The sequence below is a fragment of the Gossypium hirsutum genome, chromosome A01 (assembly GCF_007990345.1).
Source record: "Gossypium hirsutum isolate 1008001.06 chromosome A01, Gossypium_hirsutum_v2.1, whole genome shotgun sequence".
NCBI classification, from domain to species: Eukaryota; Viridiplantae; Streptophyta; class Magnoliopsida; order Malvales; family Malvaceae; genus Gossypium; species Gossypium hirsutum.
Window position 1 is genome coordinate 317,715 of NC_053424.1, and position 20,333 is coordinate 338,047.

A 20,333-nucleotide genomic window follows, 5' to 3' on the forward strand; every position below is an offset into this window, starting at 1 on the left:
CATTTACACATTGTGTAATTTAGTCTTTTTGTTGCGATTTTACTTTTCTTTATAACATTGATGGTTGATTTTAAAAGAATGAGAAAAATAAAAATTATTAACTTGGATTTTTAAGTATTTTCATTTTTTATATATTTTCAATCAAAATTAATTGATAAAATTTTTAACTTTTTAGGTAAAAGAAAAACTAAATTGACATAATGTATAAATATTGTGGGTTAAAACTGTTATTATGTCAATTTTAAAAGCTGTTACCATAGTCCTGATAACAAAAAAGATAAAATTAAATAATTAAATAATTTTTTTATAATTAAGCGGCAAAAAAATACTAATAATTAAATCATCGTATTATAACTTTTTATAATACCATTACGTATTGATTTTAATTCATTCAGGAACATTGGAAAGTTAAAGCCCTCGTGATTTGCGTACAACTTTTTTATTGACTATGTTTGATGGAGAATGCAAATATAATTTCTTTCAATAACTTAGATGCTGAAGTTTCGTTACTAATCTCTGTACTAGGCATAATTTTTCTATTTAGTTGTATTTTAATTTGGTTTATTTGAATTTATTAATTTTAGTTCCTATATTATGAGTTATCAATTTGGTTTTATTTTATTTTGATTAATTTATCAATTTTAATTTTTATATTTTTTTAATATTAAAATTTTGTTCATGAATTAAATAATAACAATTAAATCTATTAAGCAAAATAATATAAATTTTCATACAAATTAGCATGGCATTACAAAGTAATTTATTTATGGTATAAAATTTTAAAAATAATAAAATTTAATTAATAATTTTAATATTTTAAAAATTGAAAAGTATTAAGGATTAGAAATACACGTAGAGCTAATATACATATATAGTTAAAAAAAGAGAGCGAAGTGGGTAGTTTTTTAATGGGGGCGGGTATATAAAGGGCAAACTAGTAAAAAAGCTTAACTTCCTTGGTTTCTCTCAGTTTCATTTTGATTTTGGATTGATTTGATTTTCAGATCCAATTCCAAATTTCAAAGCATTAATTTTCAGTTTTCCACATCACAAAGCGCCAAAAAGGTCTTCGCTTATTGTGTTTTGATTTTTCAGTAAATACGTATCTACTCCTTATCCCCCAACTTAAACCCGAAGGCAGTGAACGGTCTTTGATGAAGCGGCGTCAGCAAGTTTAATACAATGGCGGAAGTTACGAGCATGAACAACTGCTCCAAAGACGGCGGAGCCATTGAAGCTGTGACTAAGAACGACTGTAATATCAACGGTACCGGTAAGGATATAATTAAAGTCACTGTAAAGAAAGCGAATGTGAAAGATCCGGAAATTTTCAGTTGCTTGCTTCAACCGGCGAGTTCCGATTCAGATCTCGATTCAATCGGTGTTCGGCGATTTCTACTCGCTCGCAAAGCTGAGTCCGGTGTTCATCGCCGACTTGTAAGCTTTTATTTGTTTTCTGTTAGTTTGGTTGCGTTTATTTGTAGGTTTTACCTGCGGATCTGAGTTTTGAATTGTTGACTAGTATGATTTTGAGCTAGTTTTAGGGGAATTATGGAGCCAATAATGCGGGTTCAGTATTCTACTTGTTTGTATTGGAACGGAAGGTTTTAAATTCATTTCTTTGTTGAAACACAAAGCAAAACAAGTTGTTTTCTCTAATTTCATTTTGCATTCACTGATTTTCCACGTTTTCACTTCATTCTAGTGTTTATTAACCTTCCATTTCATTTACAAAGAAGCGGTAAGCAAGAGTTTGTAGCTTTTATTTATGTTTTGTTTAAATTAATCTTTATTCGTTGATTGATATGAAGGATTGGAGATGTAATGGAAAAGGTTATGTGGCCTATCGAAATTACATTCGTAGGCCAAGAAACTGGGAGAATTCACAAATACCAAGCTATCCAAGCACTCCTGGAAACAGGTACCTTAATTATCCAGAACTTGCATTATTTTTAACATTTGTTTATGGAGTTATATTTGATGCACTAACTGCATGTAATTATATGCAGATCATAAAAAAATTTAAAATTAAATTCACTTATTTTTATTTCTAATTATGTGGTATCTTCTGGTTTGCTGATAGTATGTAGAATTATACACAATCAGTGCATCAAATATTACCCCCATGATCATTTGCTTCTCGAAATGAGGTTATGAAAGTACCAATTGCGGTCGCATTTGTTAGATTGGATGAATGGTTAGGGTTAAGGATGTTTTATGAACAATCAACTGCTAATTTGTGAGTTCTATTTTAAAGTTTTATGTTTTTATACAATTCTGACATCAGGGTAATTTACTGGTTGATGCATCAGTGGGCAATGGATGTTAACTTCAAGTCCACTCTCGCATTTGTCCGAGGTGGAAAGCTGGAGCTCAAGCAAGGTAGGTACAACATTTGTTACGTAATTAGTACTTTCAATCAATTAGGGTATGTGACTATTTTCTTAGTTTGCATTGTGCATTGCTGTCTGAATTCATTGAATAGTTGTTCATTTTATAATTGTTTGATCACTTTCCATGACAACTTATTCATCATGTTCTTGATGATGAAATGAAAGAACAGAAGATTTTCTTTTCCATTATAAAGGGATTTCCTGCATGTCAAGAGCTTGAAAGTTGTATGTTCTAATCTTGCAGTTAATATAAGACTTCAACCTTGATATATACAGGCTTTTAAAAGACATAGAAGAGTTTAATACTTTTCCTTGCAGGATTTACGGAGTGGTGCTTTGGCTTCAAACCATAGAACAAGTTTCAGCTCTAGCATTAGTGATAGTGATCGCCCACGTGGACAAGGAGTTGAACCTGCATATTCTTTTGTAGGAATGCACTGCATCTTTGATCAGTGCAAATCAGCTGGTACCTTTATTGTAAATCTTGAATGCAATCTACACTAGTTTCTTCTTTGTCATGCTACTTTGAGCAGTGAATTTCAATCTTTCAAAACTGAAGCAATCATTGGTCTTACATGTAGTTACGGTTTTGAAGTTCGGGCACATGAGTTCTGATCTACTTGCATATGGGGCTTCAGATGGGACTTTAACAGTTTGCAATGTCTCTGACCCCCCTACAGTTATCAATCAATTACAAGGGCATTCAAAAGATGTCACAGGTTGGATTTACTGGTATTGTATCTGTAGTCTTTCTTATAACTTAGACTAAAGTATATGTATCTGTGCTGCCTGCTAATGTCTTTCATTTAGTGAGATCACGGTCAACTTCATGTCTGGGTTACTTGCTCCATTTGACTTCCTTTATTTTCTTTTTGGAGTTACTTTGGAAATTGAACTAGATCAGCATGATTTTAGGTATGGATATTCACTTGATAGAAAATGGATGCTAGTTTACACTCATTAATGCATTTGATTACTCATGTAATAGCATAAGGAAAAAACTTTACATACATAATTTTTTTATTTAAAATGGATGCTAATTTGCATACTACATTATTGTTATTCATATTAAATTTCTAGATATCAGTAACTAGGATTGAATTTTATTTCGATAACGATGATTTGTATCTAGTTTTTATTAATTATGTTTCTGATTTGCAACTGCATTCTCAGATTTTGACTTCTCGTCAAACAATCAATATATTGCATCATCATCAGCAGATAAGACTGTGCGAGTATGGGAATTATCAAAAGGCCTTTGCATACGAGTAATATATGGAGTCTCTCCACAATTGTGTATTCGCTTTCATCCTGTGAGTACATATCATCAGCATTAATAAGTCGTCCCATTCAGGCCATGGAAATTTTATATGGTTATTTATTCTGCATTTTCTTTTTATCTACCATAATCTTGAAACAAATTCTGTTCCAACCTAATTTTAATTGAGGCCACAACAAATTTGTTCTCTCTAATTTAACTATAATGTGTATCTTTAAGTTTAGTTCGGGTTTAACTGTCTACTAAATTGTTTTTATATTTTCATTTCTTTGCCACAGGTAAATAACAACTTTCTTTCAGTTGGCAATGCAAATAAAGAGATTACTGTAAGTACTGCAAATCTTTGCTTTCTCAATTTATAGCTCTTGACAACAAAGTGGAAAATAACCCACTGATAATCTCAAGGCAACTTAATGAGCAATTACTGCAGTTGATTTAATATGTTAAATTGTGTAGTTTATAATCATCAGATTCAGACTCTAAATGCATTGCTTCTTTCTCACTGATTTGTTTGTGAATTTTGATGTTTAGCTTGTGGTACGAGACAGGCCTCTGCCTGTTTAAAAATCCATTATGAAATAGCCAGTTGGCTGCTTCCATATATTTTAATCTTCATTCATTTCGTACTTAGGTGTACATCTGTATGTGTTTGAATTTTCTAAGCTCTCGTATTTAGGCTTTCAAAAATTAGGAATCTAAACTTCTGTCAGTTGTCCACAGCAACTAAAACTGCATATTCTTATCTACTTCAATCAATCCCATCATTTAATTGATAGCTTCCTTTTTTTTCTGTACACCAGGTGTTCAATTTCAGCACGGGGAGAGTTATTGCCAAATCCATCTTCGATAGTGAGGTTACCTCAATGGACCATGATCATACTGGTCATCTCATTTTCTGTGGTGATGCACAGGTATCTCTCCATGTGTCCATGTCGTAATTGGAGAATCAAAGAAATTTGTTAATAGTCTTTACAGGAAGTTTCTAACGAGATAACATTTGTAGGGATGTATATACTCTGTAACTATGGACTCCCGCACAGGTGCGTTGTCCCGTTCTCATCGTTATAGAAGTAGCAGTAAACAGAAATTTCCAATCACAACTGTGCAGTACCGAAGTTTCTCGTTACTGGCTGGTGGCCCAGTGCTGCTGACATGTACTAAAGATGGAAGTCTTTCTTTCTTTAGGTTCGTTAAGAACACTATGCCTTCTACTTCCAGTCTTTATGTTGTGTAACTGAAATAGTAAGCTCGCATTGCAGTGTTGCTTTGGAAGTACAAGGTTACTTGACCCTGCGTTGCTCGCTTAAATTAACTCCGAGAATACACAGTATTCGAGCATCCTTCTGCCCTCTGCTTTCCCTCAATAAGGGAGAATATATAGGTTTGTATCTCCCAACTTAATTGCCACTTACAAGTACGGATGTAATGAAATACTGATGCTCGCAAACTATTCGAGTTTGACTCGAAATTTTTTTAATTCTATTCGGTACTTATCAAGTGAGCTCAAGCTATCAGTCGAGCTGAATTCAAGCTTAGTAATACTTGACTCGAACAACTCACAAACCTTATCGAGCTTGTTATGTTTTTATATTATTGAATTATTATATTACCCTTAATACATATCATTAACTTTAAGCTTAGTTATTGAGCCGAGCTCAAGCTCGAGTACAAAAATTGGTAAACGAGCTTAATTGAGCTCGAGCTTAAAAGTAGATGTTCAATTGATCTCGGCCCGAGTATCGAGCTCCAAATTTGAAGTCAAACTCAAGCTTGAGCTGGACAATATTCGGGCTGGGCTCAATTACACCCCTACTTACAATACAACTTCATTCTCAAATCATGTATATCATTTCTGACATTATGTTGTTTCGTGCCGTGAAGTTGCTGGGAGCGAGGATTCAAATGTCTATTTCTATGATTTAACTCGGCCGAAACATACATGCGTAAATAAGCTACAGGTAATACTCTCTCGAGTACTAGTGGATAACTTGTTCGAAACTTCTTTACTAATGTCCTGTTAACAATTTGAGTAATTGATGTCCGCAGGGTCATCGTTTTCCGGTTTTAGTAGTAGCTTGGAATCACGGGGAGAACTTTTTGGCTTCAGCAGACCTGTATGGCGTTGTTATAGTATGGAAGAGAGCAAAAACGAGTTAAAAAGGCAATATATAAACATTATACAACGATATAAGGTAAAAAAAACACTCTCAAACACATACATATAGATGCATTAAACTGAACAAGGAAAATCGGCTTTATTCGCTCAGATTGATCATTCTTTGTTTATTTCATTTGAGTATTGAATTGTTCCTATGTTTCATTGTCTGCCATTGATGAGTAAGCCGTGTGATCATTGTTCGACTCAAATTTTTAGTTCGTCATATTTTTCTTTTAGTTACATGTTGAGGAAATTTAGGGGGGAGAAAGGCCCAATTGCTACAAACTTGGGGTAGACCAGATTTGGGGGGGGGGATGAAAAGCATGTAGATTAGTTTATTTTCTGCTTTGTGTAATTTTAGTCACTGCGCCAAAAATTGTAGAATTACATTGTTATGAATTTGATTTCTTTTTATTATTTGTGATTGGTTGTGGGTCCAAAAACAGTCATTAGTTATTCATTCATTTATGGCATACTACGTGTTGTGCTTAGGTGTATCTTAAGAGGTAATATAGTAGTTACTCTTATCGTCTTATATTATGCGTTGGGCTCAGGTGTTAATGAATCAAGTTTAGACTAATTCAACAAGTGATTTAAAAATTTAGATATGTTTTGATTGGAGGTCGACTCCTTTCGGGTAAGTCTTCAACCTGTCATTCGTTGGGAGACAATAGACCCCTCAATAGGTTGGTGTTGTCGTCAATCTGAGTTTTGTTTCGCTATTTGGCGGGGATCCCCAGTGCCTATAATGGCAGATTTAGTAAAGTGGGAGTGCCTTGTTAAGATGGACCTGGACCTTGTGTGACATCACTTATCAAGGGGATGTGAACATTCACACTTGGTAGCATTTAAGTCCATGCTTTTAAACAACATCAATGGGCATCTATCCTACGGTTTGATTAACCTAATTTGTTGAAGCATTTTGATTTTTTTTGGAGAAGTTTTTAAATTGATGAATCCCTCAAAAAGTCAGTATCATTCTCACTCTCAACTTTGTGGAAAGTTAAAGAGTGAAGGTGATAAGTTCGATAAAATGAGAGTGCCTCATCGAAATAGATTATGCTTATATATGTACTTGGTAGGATTTAAATTTACCTATCTAGGTTTAAAGGTCTGTTCAAAATTTGAGAGGGTTGGGATAAAAATATTAAGCTTGAAAATGGGCTTAGTTAAAAATATTAGGCTCGTTTAAAATATGAGCTAAGCTCAAGCTTGAACATTCAAAGCTCGAGTTTGGCCTGACCTGACCTAATTTTAGCTTATAATATTTTATGTTATATTTTTTTATATTATGTAATTTAGAACATATTAAAAAAATAAATCCATACTAAATATATAATATTATAATATAAACATAAAATAATATGATTATATAAAAATTTTCAATAAATAAAAAAATGTATAAAATTATTAAATATTAAAATAATATAGGAGAATTTAAAATAGGTTTGGATTAATTTTTTATAAATATGAGTAAATTTTGACAAACTTTTAAGTATATATTTCAAGTCGAGTCAAGCTAAAATATATTAATATTATGTTTAAGTCTGACTTGACTTGCCCGTGATACCCTTTAATTTGAATACATGTCCTTAAATGACATCAATGGGCATCTATAACATTCGCTTGATTAACTATATTAAAACCAACCCATTAAAATTAAAAAAAATAAAAATATAAGATTTTAGTTATTGCATTTAATTTTAATTTATTTAAAAAACTCACTTTGTGTTTTTCTTCTCTCTCCTCAGATGTAAAAAATCCGAAATTTGAATTTCGACATATAATCACTGCACCAAAGGTAGAGAAACAGTGAAGTTTTATATAGCATACAATACAACCTTAATTTACAATCCAGATACATACATATGGCATAAAAAAAAAACCATAAAGGTTTTCAAACCAGCTAAGTCAGCCAGTCTCAAACTCAACCATCGTGGTAAAAATTAAAACTATCGTCTCTCAACTAAAACACTAGAAGTTTATGTACATTCTTTTTCACCTCCGTCGTCGTTTTTTTGCATCCACCTAAGTCACAATGTTGATATTTAAAGGTTAATAACAAATACATAGTAACTAAATAATCTACTAATACTACAATCATTTCATGTAGATCTGCAGGTATAATTAAGCTGAGCCAAGCTTGAATATTGATAAAATCAATCTCAAAAATTTAGAGTTCAATATCTAAATTTGATTGAACATCTATTTTCAAGTTCAAACTCAACTCGAGATATAGTCGAGTTACTTGAACTCGAGTTTCACTAGGCTTGTTTTTCAATTTTCATGCTTAACCTCAAAACTCAAGCTCGATTTAAGTTTGTAGGTGTTCAAGCTCAGGCTCAACTCGATAATGAGCTTAGGGTTAATACAAAAATTATTTCAAATATATATTAAATAGACTCGTGAACCGTCCTGGTTGAGTATTATTAAACTTTAATCCGACTCAATGATGAGTTCAAAGAGAGAATTATTTAATAGAGTTCAAAGTTTTTTTCAAGTTATATTCAAGCATCTTACAAGCATCACATTTAAACCTCTAAATTGCCCTATCCATTAGGTCTAAAACTAGTCAATTCACGTTTCGAAACATTGTATTATGGATTGATATCATTAGGGCTTGAGGAGATGTTTTCTAGGATGAGTCATTATGAGTTGAGATAAATTCAATTCAAGTTCAACTCATTTTGAATTACTAGTTCGGGTTATTCTAGCTAGAATTATTTCAAGTTTGGGTTGAACTCATATTCAAGTCGTTGACTTTTATGTTCAAATAGAATCAGAATCGATTTGGGTTCAAATTGATAAAGTTTGGTCGAAATTGTTAATCCTACAATCCCTAACAATGTTCAACGACATGATACATTCTCTTTATACTCTCTTTCCCTTTAGTCTAGGTTAAGTGTAAGTATCGAAAGACCATATTTTTTACACTTACTAGACATGGATTTTGAATCTGATACTAAAAAAAAAGGAAATGATTAAAATATGTCATAAGTCTACATAATCTTCACAAATTTAAAATTTAGTCCTAGTGCTTTTATTTCTAGACATTTAATTCCTCTACTTTTCTAATTTTAAAATTCAGGTCCAATTGTTATAATTACATAGCTATCAAGTAAGTATTTTTATTATTATTTCAAAATGCAACATAAACAAATTTAACAGTGTTAACAGTTAAATTTAAATTTTAAAATATGAAAAGTAGAAAGACTTAAATTTCAAATTTAAGGATTTATGCCATATTTTAACCAGAAAAAATTATAAGACTAGAAGGAATTAGGAATTTGCTACCTTTGTATCCAAGTCTACGGAAGAGGCAAGGGAATTCTGCAACTTCTTCGGATCTTCGGATAAACAAGTTTCACAAAAATAGTGATCGAGTAATTTCACCTCTTCTGCTGTCATTTCTATACAAGCAGGGTGAAACCTGAATCAAAAGTGCATTCCCACATACTACATAAATTTAAGTGTTAATAAAGGAGCCTTTCAATTGTAGTGTAGAATAAATAGGTGAAAATGTTGAGTAAACACAATGAAGCAATTGCATGAAGAAATGATACTACGTCAACGTATCATGTCCCGTAACTAAAATTATATGAAAATGTAACTAAGTCATTAATATGTCACACAAGTAATTAAATTAAGAAAAAAATATTTCAGCAATGCATTTATAATTTACTTAACATAATTTGACTGGAAATAATATATGCTAATATGATGTCCCCAGTCTATACAATTTTTTCTCGTGATCTTTGCTATTATAGAGAAAATAAATTCTAATACTAAATTTAGTTATTAGTGTAATACCATGAGAAAAATACTAACACAATGAAAATTCGTTATAGTAATCTTGGAGAAAGAGCCGTACAAAGCAGTGATATTGCGTCAGCATATATTATTTCCACTTAAATCATGTTACGTAATTAATATTATATGAAAAGGCAACTGAATCATTAACACATCACATACGTAATTAAAAAATATTTTAGCCAATGCATTTATGATTCGGTTAACTTCTCACACAGTTTTGATTATGTAATGTGATTTGAGTGAAAATAATATACCTTAATGTAATATTATTATTTCATACAAACTTTCATACAAACTTTTTTTCGTGATCTTGTTATTATATAAAAGATAAATACTGAGGTTACATTTAGTTACTAGCGTAATAATATGAAGAAAATGCATATTTAATACACATGTATTAAAGTAGATAAATTTAAATTAAAAAATAATTATAATAAATTTAAATTTGAAATTAGAATGATGAGTAAAAATTCTTGTAAAAAATAAGACCACTTTAAAAGAAAAACTTTCTTCCTCTTCACTAAAAGTAAATAATGAGAGTAACTAAATATTACTAATTTAAATTAAAAATAATACTCAGAAAAAAATAGCACAAACGAAGCAAAGAAAAGCTAAATTGGATGAAAATTTTGAATTGGATTTTAATATTATGAAATCCGATGTTTTTCACAGCAGCCCAAAAATATTGGAGGGTAATGTATTCATACTCGCAAGCATATTTTCTTACTCAAGTTTAGATATATTCAAATATTAATAAGAGAAATAAAAGCCAAAACTATATATATATTTCAAGAAAACAATCGTAGCAAAAAAGGTATTATGGAAAAATATTCCCAAGCATCCAACTTACCAGTCACTGCAACCTTCACACTGAACCATAAGATCATCAGGATTGTAAGGCATCTCACATTTGCAATAACTGCCCACATTAAGTTCAATTTTAATTTACATTTGCAATAACTCTGACATTTAAGTAGAACTTTTATTTTAACAACCTAACATATTTGAATTTAAAGAAAATAAATGCATATATTGAATGAACGACAATTAGCAAATTAATTTTTAACATTCTCCCCAAACACCAAACTCGTAAGATGGTATCTAAATATCGCATGCTAATAATCAACATTTCTTAAATTTTTCTTGCGTAAACCTAAAAAATTGAAAGAAATCAGAACAAGCGGATCTCAAAATATAACCTATAACTGTTCTAAACATAAATTAACCAAAAAACTAAGCATAGAAAACTTTAATCAGTTCCTTTTAGTCGATGTATTAACCTAATCTTAGTCGAGAGATTAAGTAATCAAAACATCATTAGACAAAATTCACCAAAAAATTATCATTAAGTCACTAATTATAATGTGTGAACCAAATTAATAATTATCCACTCAGAAATTAGGTCATGAATTAAAAGTAAAAAATAATGGAAGAAGAAGAGAGGAACGTACACGGCGACGCGATCGGGGTTGAAAGCACCGGTGGCGGAATTGTATTCGAAACGACAGAAGAAATCGTCGTTTCCAACGGCGTCAAGCTTTGTATAGCTTTTGAAGCTATGGACCGTACACTTCGCTTCGATCGTATCAGCGCTTTGCACATCGTAATGATCAGACAAGAAAACCTCCTTAGAACCATGGAACTGTCTCCTCCCTCCGATCGACTCCTCCGGCCGATAATACCACCTCACGTGCACCTTCACGTTTCCACCACGTGCGTCCGCCTCGATCCGTTCGATTCTCGCCACGTATTGCGGTTTCGATCGCTCCGCCGGTCGCATCAACACACAATCTCCCGCTAGCAATCACCACCACAACTTTTAAAACACACACAAAAAAAGGTGAGGAATAAAAGCTCATCTTCTTAGTTCTTTAGTCTTACCTTTAATTGTTTTGTTGATGTTCCTGAGTGTATAAGAATCGAGAGTTCTCCTTGGAGCTTTGCCTTTGCCCATGGCGAAACAATTTTCTTCAGATAAACAGAGATTTTGAAATGACACAAAAAGAAAATTTTCAAAATATTATACTAATTATTTAAAATTTTTATTTACTTTCTGTTTTGGCGGGGAGTTTAGATTCAGTGTTTCTCGGACGTATGGTGATACAGTGATTTTGGGGTTTAATCTGCGTTGGATGGGTTTTTTAAGGGACAATATTGGAATTAAGGTAAAAGTTTGACGGTTTTAAGGAGAGTAAAAAGGGAAGGATAAGTGAGGATCCACGTCATCGGGTGATTAGATTTGGGAAGGAGCGTGTGGGTGCGGTGACGTTTCACGTCATGCGGATATGGGAGTTTGAGATTTGGTGCAACCAGATTTATTTTTACAAAGTGCTGTTCTTCACTCTGTTGTTATATAGAAAATTCATTACTAGATTTTTTTATATCGAAAGTTTAATGAATATGTATGTAAAAGGGAAATAAAAAAGGAAATTGATTTGATAGTGGTGATGTCGGTGTATCGTGTGGATGGGGTGATATACAAGTGTTGACTTTTGCACCAGATAATTTTTTTGACTTATTATTTTATAAAATTAGACTTTATTACATCAATTCGAATATAAAAATTAAATAAATTTTTGAATAAATTGTTCAAAAACGATATAAAATTAGAAATTAAAAAAAATCAACAATTCAATCAATTAAATTAATTTCACAATTTTTAAAATTGTTATTATTTTATAATTTTTTACCATTTATGTAAGTATTACTAAATTAATTATTAAAATTATTGAATCCAAAATTATTAATTTAATTAATTCAACTGCTATTTCAGAATTAAAAAATTGGTCCAAAATTGACTAAAGATGAATAAAAACAAGAAACTGATTAAAACTATCTTTAAAAAATAAAAAATATTGTTTTAAGAATTTTTTTAATATTTTAATATAAAAACTTTAAAAAATTAATAAATGTTTAAAACAATGATAAAACATATTACATTTTTAAAGAGAAATACGTGCCTGAACCTTAAAATTAACATTGTTGATAGGAAGAATTACGAATCTCGAATTTAAATCATAAATGGACCAAAAGAATACTAATGAAAACTTAAAATAAATTATTGTATAAAAGTTGCTAGTTTTTATAAAGTAAAACTATATTTTTTAAATCTAAATTTAATTTTTATGTATTTTTTTACTTAATTCTTTTGTAAAATTTATGTGAAGAATACCAAAAAAAATTAAAAACTTAAAATAAATTATTGTGCAAAAAACTGCTCCTTTATAAAAAGATTTTTTTTTTAAAGTCTACAATTCATTTATACATATATTCCTTTTACCAAATTCTTTTATAAATATAAATTTATAATTCACATATTGAATCACATAATTTAATATGAATAAAATCGAATAATATATGAGTGGTTAAAATATATCTATCAATCTTTACGCTTAAAATTGTGAGTCACATCCTATGGACTTGGGACTAATGTTGGTTTTTGTCGTTTGAGCAAGAGTTGATTTCTTATTCGGTTTAATCGGGTTTTTTTATATTTTTATTTATTTATTTTTAATATTAATTTCATTATAAAATTTTACTATATTTTTTTTATACAATATTTAAAAATTATTCATAGCCATTCTCTAATCCTTAAATAAGAGAATAATGCACTTCAACACACTCGAACTCAAGTCCTCATATACTGATAATAATATTAATATCAATCGAGCTAAGATTCAAATCGACTAATCTCATTACTTTTTGTTGTTGGTTGTTTGTGCTTAGTGGTTTGTGACTATCTTCATTAGGTACGCTATCCCTCTATTATTTATGTTTTAAAATACACTTCAACACATTCGAACTCAAGTCCTCTTATACTTATAACAAATATGATTGTTGTTACCTTAGATTTATGTTTTCAACTTCTGTTGGACCATTCAACGGTCTTATATCAATCTTTCCTTATTTGACCTAAAAAAAATTCACACTTAAAATCTCCAATAGTTCAATGTTTGTACTTAAAACATTAAAAATTCTTCTTCTTTTTTTGTGATTTAATCCAATTTGAATTAAATACCACTATTCATCCTATACCCGAATTTATAAATTATGAAATAATTTAGTAAGCATATAAGTTAATAGGAAATATTACTAATCAAATCTGCAATTCTTAAATTGCAATGAAAAACAAACCCTTAAAATCAGCACGTATAAAATAACTAATGTACATAATATGATAATAGTATATATATACTTTTTATGTTATCCATGCTCGTGTTTAATATATATTCCAATATGAGTGTATAAAAAATTAGATTATATTTAACCATAGTTCGAGAAACATAATTTAAATGCCGATGTAAGGTGAATTGCAATGCGCTTTACTGGATACTCTTTGACATGGATAAGGCATATACTGATGCTGATGATGATGCATTTCCTTTGTTTTTGGATATTTCTTTCTTTTCTTAGCATTGGGATGTTCTTGTTTTTTCAGATCCTCGACGTTACGGACATCTAAAATGCACGCAAATGATTGAGATTTTCCGGAATAATACATTGATAATCCTCGCCTGTTTAGAGTAGGGTTGAATCAAAATTACTGAATAAAAATATTTATTAAAAAAATAAAAATTACATATAAAAAGAAAAAAGAAAAAAAATACTTTTGTGGAAGATTGTTCCTCAAAGATCCCATGTCAAAATGCCTCTTTTCACTTTGATTCTCCATTATTTGAATGTATTAAAACCTCAATGTTATGTTGCTGGGGATTTTATATGAAATTTTGTGTTTAGGAAATAGGTAACCTAAAAGGTTTTTTTATTAATTTATTTATTTTTCTATAAATATGGATTGCTTTGAATTTTTCTTTTTGATTTTAGGGGGAAAAAGGGAAAAAAAAATTGATGTCCCCATGATTGTCTAAACTCCGTCTTGTCCATTCAAAGGGTTAAATGAATTTCTCAAAGGAAAAAAGACTTCCTAATTGATATAGCCTTTTTTTTCCAATTTATTAATAGGTCTAATTTGAATAGAAAATTATCGATTTGGTTTAAATAAAAGATTGAGTAGAATGAAAATAAATTTATATTCATTTTAAATTAAGGTTAAATTGTAAAAATAAAATTTAATTAAACTCAGATATTGCTAATTGATTTTTGACTCATGTTTGAGTTTCTTAAACAAAGAGTTGGGGAGTTATAAATGAAGTATTTTAAAATATTGAATTTAATACAATATTGTTATGTTTTTTATTAAATTATTGAATTTTACATATATACTTTTCAACATTAATTTTATTATAAGTTCTTATCATATATGTTTTTTTTATATAATATTTAAAACTACTCGTAGCCTCTCTTCAACCCTTAAATAAGAGGATACGACCTCTTACATTAACAATAATACTAATGCCAATCAAATTAAAACTTAATCGACCTAAATTTCCTGCCCTTTAAATTGCTAAATTTCTTACCAAGATCTCATGAAATGCTTATTTAAGAAAGCTATTTTATATAATATTTTAATTGAGTTTCTAAGAAGGAAAATGCAGTATAATCAATTGGTCATTAGTTTGTTTGGGCTTTTGTGCAAATTTTGAAACTTTGAATCTATAAGAAGATTAAGTTGATTCCTCTTCAATTAATGCCCAAAATAGTATTTCTTCCGTTTGCTAAGTATTTAGGTCACCAGAGTTAGCATAAGTATTTTTACTCGTGCGTGGCATTTGATTGCATATATTAATTAAATATATTATATTTTGTTGTTAAAATTTAGATATAAAATTTATATAGAGATTGATTATATGTATTAATTAAAATATAGTGAAATAGTGAAAATTTTTAATTTTTATAATTACATTTTATTAAATTAGTTCATATATAATTTTTAATTTTTTTAGGTTTCACAAATAATAAATTTATGGAATTAAAATATAATAATTAATAAAATAAAATTTTGAAAATAGGAGTTGATATTAAAACCATTTAAAAAAAACAATAAATAATAGTATTGTTAATCTCACAAATTAAAGTATATTAATCTCATTATAGGGTCATATCACATTTGCTTTGTTTTTTATACAATATCTAGGATTATTCATAGTCCATTCATAACCTTTAAATAGGCAGATAATATGTTTCAGTGCACTTAAACTTACGTTCTCCTACACTGGAACAATGTCGATGCCAATTGAACTTAAAACTCAATCAGGTCCATATAATTTTTTTAAAATATTAATATTAGTTTATGCATTAAAAATAATACAAACTAGTTATTAACATGTGTGCAATAACCTAATTTCGAATACAATGACATTTGGTTAGAGTTTGAAATTTATTAATATCGAGATTATATATTTCAACATAGTTTTATATTTGGAAAATGCATTAATGCAAAAAATGTGATTAAGTTTACATCATCTAAATTAGATTAATATTTTTTTGTAAGTATAAATTTAAATATTGATACGTTTTTTTTCAAATTTTATTTAAATAAAAATTGAGTTCCATCTTTGTAACACAAATCATAAACTTTGCTTATCAATGAACTCTTTGTTTCAATAATTAAGAATTTAAATAATTCAAGATTATTTGAATATTGTTATTTTTTGAATAATTTTATTATAGGTTTTAATCATATTTGTTGTTTTTTACACGATATTTAGAATTACTCATAACCCCAATCCATAAATAGGATGATAATACGCTTTAGCATATTCAAACTCACGTTTTCCTACATTGACAATAATAGCTATATCAATCGAGTTAAGACTCGATTGATTTATTCAAGTTAAATTATATTTTAATAAAAAATAATTCATTTTATTAAATACCATTGATTTAAAATATATATCAAGAAGTCATAACTAAGTATGAAATGATTAACTAATATAAATAACAACAGGGATGAAATTGAATGGATTCAATTGCAATTGGAGGCTAAATAACATAATTTGCAAACTATGAAAGATTGGGTTTATTTGAGTTAGATACCTAAACTATTTTTTGACCGATTCGAATACGTAAACTTTGATTGCGGTTAGTACCGTTATAAAAAAGTCAACCAATCAAATTTTACCTCATCGCCTCTCATTAAAATATAATTATAAAATTGAGGGACTAAAGATTAATTAATCCAATTTGAAAAGATGGAATCACTTTTCCCTACCCGACGCCTTGATGGTTCCGACTGTAATCTATTTCCGCATCTCAAATTATCATAATATGTTTTTCACAATACTTTTTGAAAATTCTAGCTTTTTCAGTTTGAAATATTAAACTCTAGCTTGATTAAATTAGGCATCATGGGTGGGTCGGTGTAAACTAGGGACCAAATCCACACGTTTTAACTTTATATATATAGTATTAGTATTTAATATTATAGAAAATTATAATTTTATGAGCACCATACGTTCTTTTTAAAACATTTTAAATTATCTAATAACATGTTAAAAAGGTATTTGTCACCAGTTTAACCTTTTTTGTAAAGTTTTTAAACAGTTAATGGAATAATTTTCGATGCATAATAAGCATCAAGATTGGATGTTTTTCCTTGTTTGATAGGGTTGGGTGTGTAAGATGCTTCAACATTGTCAAAGCAGTGAAAGCTACATTTGTTGGTAGTAATGGCATACCAAACATATCAAAACACTAAATATTTCACTTTTTGAATTTTAGGTGTTAATTTGGGTTCAAATCGTACTAATTACATTACGGTTTTACCTTCCTCTTATAATTTACAAAAAAAAATTCTTTACTTTTTTTTATTAAAAATATTTTAAAAAATAATATAAATATAAACAAAATTTCAATTAAAATAGAAAAATTAATATATTAAGTTTACTTTTTATTTTTTACATAAAAATATGAAAAATAAAAATACCGTCAAAGTATTATAATTTTATACGTAAATAATATTTTAATCATTACTCAACTGAATTAATGTCTGATTCGCTCATGACACTAATTCTATGAATGAATTAAAAATATATAGTATAGCTTAATGTGTCATAATTTAATTATATAAAAAATTCTCAGAAAAATAGATTCCATGGTTTTCTATATGATTTGATAAAAATAATTAAAATAGAAAAATTAAACTTATCAAAATTTATATAAGATAACATGCTAAAATCTAAATAATTATGATGCAAAAAATAATATAAAAGATCACTGATTAATACATTTAGTGTTGTCAAGTTTAAAAAGGATGGATATTGATAAATTTGACCAATGCTGGAAAAATAAATTTAAGGAAAAAAATGTATTAAATTTACAATGAAATTGTTCTAGAATTATAAACTTAATTTAGTTTTTTTTATAATAACACATTTAATCTTCAATGTTTATATTTTTATTAAATTAGTATTTATTATTTTTTTAGTTAAAGTTAATCATTAACCTTTTAAAAAGAGTTAAATAATTTTTTAAAAACGAAAATATTGACTAAAATATTAAAATTTTAATAGTGTTGGTGTGGTAATCACATGCCAATTTACTCGTATTTCGTGTTGATTTTGCATTATGTCTTACATGTTACGTTAAAAAATAATTTAAAAATTATAAAAAGTTCATAAAGACTAAAAAAACTAGCATGAAATACATTTAAATTGTCATGTGTATTGTAATTTTTAAAATTTAATGATTTAGTTAATTTTTTTAAAAATAAATTGACTCTTTTTAAAATATTGAGAGTCAAATTTAATTAAAAATAAATAAGATTCAAATCGGGAAAAGATGTAAAATTAAAAATTAAACATTATACTTTGTTTTTTAAAATTTTAAATATATTTCAATAATCACTTTTGTAATTGATTTTGAATGTAATTTATTCACAACCAATTATCTGTAGAATAAAAAATCATTTTGGAGATGGAGAGATGGACGGCTGAGATTTCATTTCCAAAGCAAGCTACTGACGACCGGTATCTATAATCAAGCGATCAACGCCAGGTGGATGGTAAAGATTCGAGAAACATCCAATGTAAGTATGACACGTGGCACACAATAATTGGTTGGTTCTTGATTTTCCTGCCTTCCAGCGTAGCACGCAGGTTTGCTTTTCCTTGTACTCCTTTCTCAATAGCCGTTTCGTACAATTTTTGGTTTTAGAGTCAATTATTTTAAAAACCCAAATTACCTATTTACCACCAAGATAAAAAAAAATTTATTGTGATTTAGGCAATATTTAATTCAATAAATTTAAAATCTTATAAAAAATTTAAAAAAATTCCTTACTCTAATACATTAAACATATTCAAAATTAATGAATCATATTTATATATATTAAAATTATAAAATAGATTTTAAAATTTATTTATTGACAGTAAAAGATTTCATCAGGCAATAATTTTCATTGAATAATTCTCAATGTTGGTACCCCTTTATCCTTTATTTTTTTATGAAACTACATTAATGTCACTATACTATTATTATGTTAACTTTTTGGTTATTTAACTTCAAAAAGTTATAAAATGATTATTAAACTATTCGGAAGTTTTCATTTAAGTAAGTAAATTATTTGGAAATTTTCATTTAATTCACTAAGTTGTTAAGTTTTTTGTTTTTGTTTTTTAAAGTTCGGATAGCGAGCTTCAAATGAAGATTCAACGATCGGTGCCTTTCTACAAGTAAAATAACATACCTTAGGTCCAAGCCGATCTAACGATTAGTGTCTAATACTGAAAAAGAAAACAATTTGGATTTTGGTTCATAGATTATTAACGTTTAAAATTATTCAATGCAAAAAAAAAAGGACTATATAGGAGAAGGGGAAAGAGACCTTTCAATTAGCATAACTTGTGCAAATAAAGAAGGCCATACAACAATGATTTTAACAATCTAGTAATTTGAATGAAAACTTTCGAATAAATTAACAATCATTTTATAACATTTTGAAATTAAATGACCAAAACGTAAATTTACAAATAGTTTAATCACCTTGATTAGCATACGTTTATCTTTTTTGTAGGCGTAACCGAAAAAGGAAAAAAAGTTTGAATATTATCTAAAATTATTTTAAAATTACAATGAACACATTAAAGTAAAATCAATACAATAAATAAGTTTGATTATTTGATTAGGTGTAAAATTATAAATGGAATATTGAAACAAATAAACATATTTATATACAACCAAAAAATAAATATACATTAATGGAGAAAAGTAACAAAATATGAATTCATTATAAAAGTGAGCGTTTTTATATTTGAAGAATAGTAAAAAATAATATTTTTTAAAGAGTTGACATCTTTAATTTTAAACTTTATTTTAATTATATTTCTAAATTATTGATATTGTATTAATCAAGTCATTTCGTTATTAAAACCATTAATTTAATTGTTAAATGATGCTTCAAATATTGAACAATAAAATTTCTGTAAAAGATTTGAAAACCTCAAATTAAATTTCTTAAAACATCTATTTTTATAATATTCAATTTTTTTAAAAAATTTTCATTTTAAATTATGTGACATAAGATTCGACGTTTCATTCGACAGATAAACTAATGATTTTAGTAACAAAAAAACTTGATTGATATAACCTCGATAATTTAGGGATGTAATTAGAATGATATGAAGTTTAGGGATAAATTTAGAATGAGAGTCATAATTTAAGAATGTTTGGTGCAATTAACATATTTTTAAAATATGGGTTTTTTACAAGCTATTTGTGAAAATTGAACGTCGATAAATGAATCGCAAATAAAGAGAGAAAATAGAAGACATAGAATTTTACGGGCAAAGAA

The 20,333-nt window shown here is 28.3% G+C and overlaps 2 protein-coding genes across 4 annotated transcripts; one reads left to right on the forward strand and one right to left on the reverse strand.

The window, feature by feature from the left end:
* Nucleotides 1-895: 895 nt before the first annotated feature.
* On the forward strand, nucleotides 896-6,247 carry LOC107936945 (WD repeat-containing protein 13). Its single transcript, XM_016869731.2, has 12 exons — nucleotides 896-1,437; nucleotides 1,812-1,921; nucleotides 2,313-2,382; nucleotides 2,712-2,859; nucleotides 2,975-3,112; nucleotides 3,567-3,706; nucleotides 3,951-3,998; nucleotides 4,473-4,583; nucleotides 4,676-4,857; nucleotides 4,932-5,053; nucleotides 5,554-5,630; nucleotides 5,719-6,247. The coding sequence occupies exons 1-12, from the start codon at nucleotides 1,183-1,185 to the stop codon at nucleotides 5,827-5,829; spliced, it is 1,512 nt and encodes a 503-aa protein (XP_016725220.2). The 5' UTR covers nucleotides 896-1,182; the 3' UTR covers nucleotides 5,830-6,247.
* On the reverse strand, nucleotides 5,568-11,794 carry LOC107936946 (chromatin remodeling protein SHL). 3 transcript variants are annotated; one of them, XM_041116902.1, is made up of 6 exons: nucleotides 11,525-11,794; nucleotides 11,095-11,440; nucleotides 10,494-10,562; nucleotides 9,125-9,260; nucleotides 7,556-7,620; nucleotides 5,568-5,784 (listed from the first exon to the last, which is right to left on the reverse strand). In XM_041116902.1, exons 1-5 carry the CDS (start codon nucleotides 11,595-11,597, stop codon nucleotides 7,618-7,620), a joined length of 627 nt encoding a protein of 208 aa, XP_040972836.1. In that variant the 5' UTR covers nucleotides 11,598-11,794; the 3' UTR covers nucleotides 5,568-5,784; nucleotides 7,556-7,617. The 3 variants fall into 3 exon arrangements, with proteins under 3 accessions (XP_040972836.1, XP_016725221.1, XP_040972838.1); XM_016869732.2 differs by lacking the exons at nucleotides 5,568-5,784; nucleotides 7,556-7,620 and adding an exon at nucleotides 7,633-7,858; XM_041116904.1 differs by lacking the exons at nucleotides 5,568-5,784; nucleotides 7,556-7,620 and having other exon boundaries at nucleotides 9,125-9,286.
* Nucleotides 11,795-20,333: the final 8,539 nt, after the last annotated feature.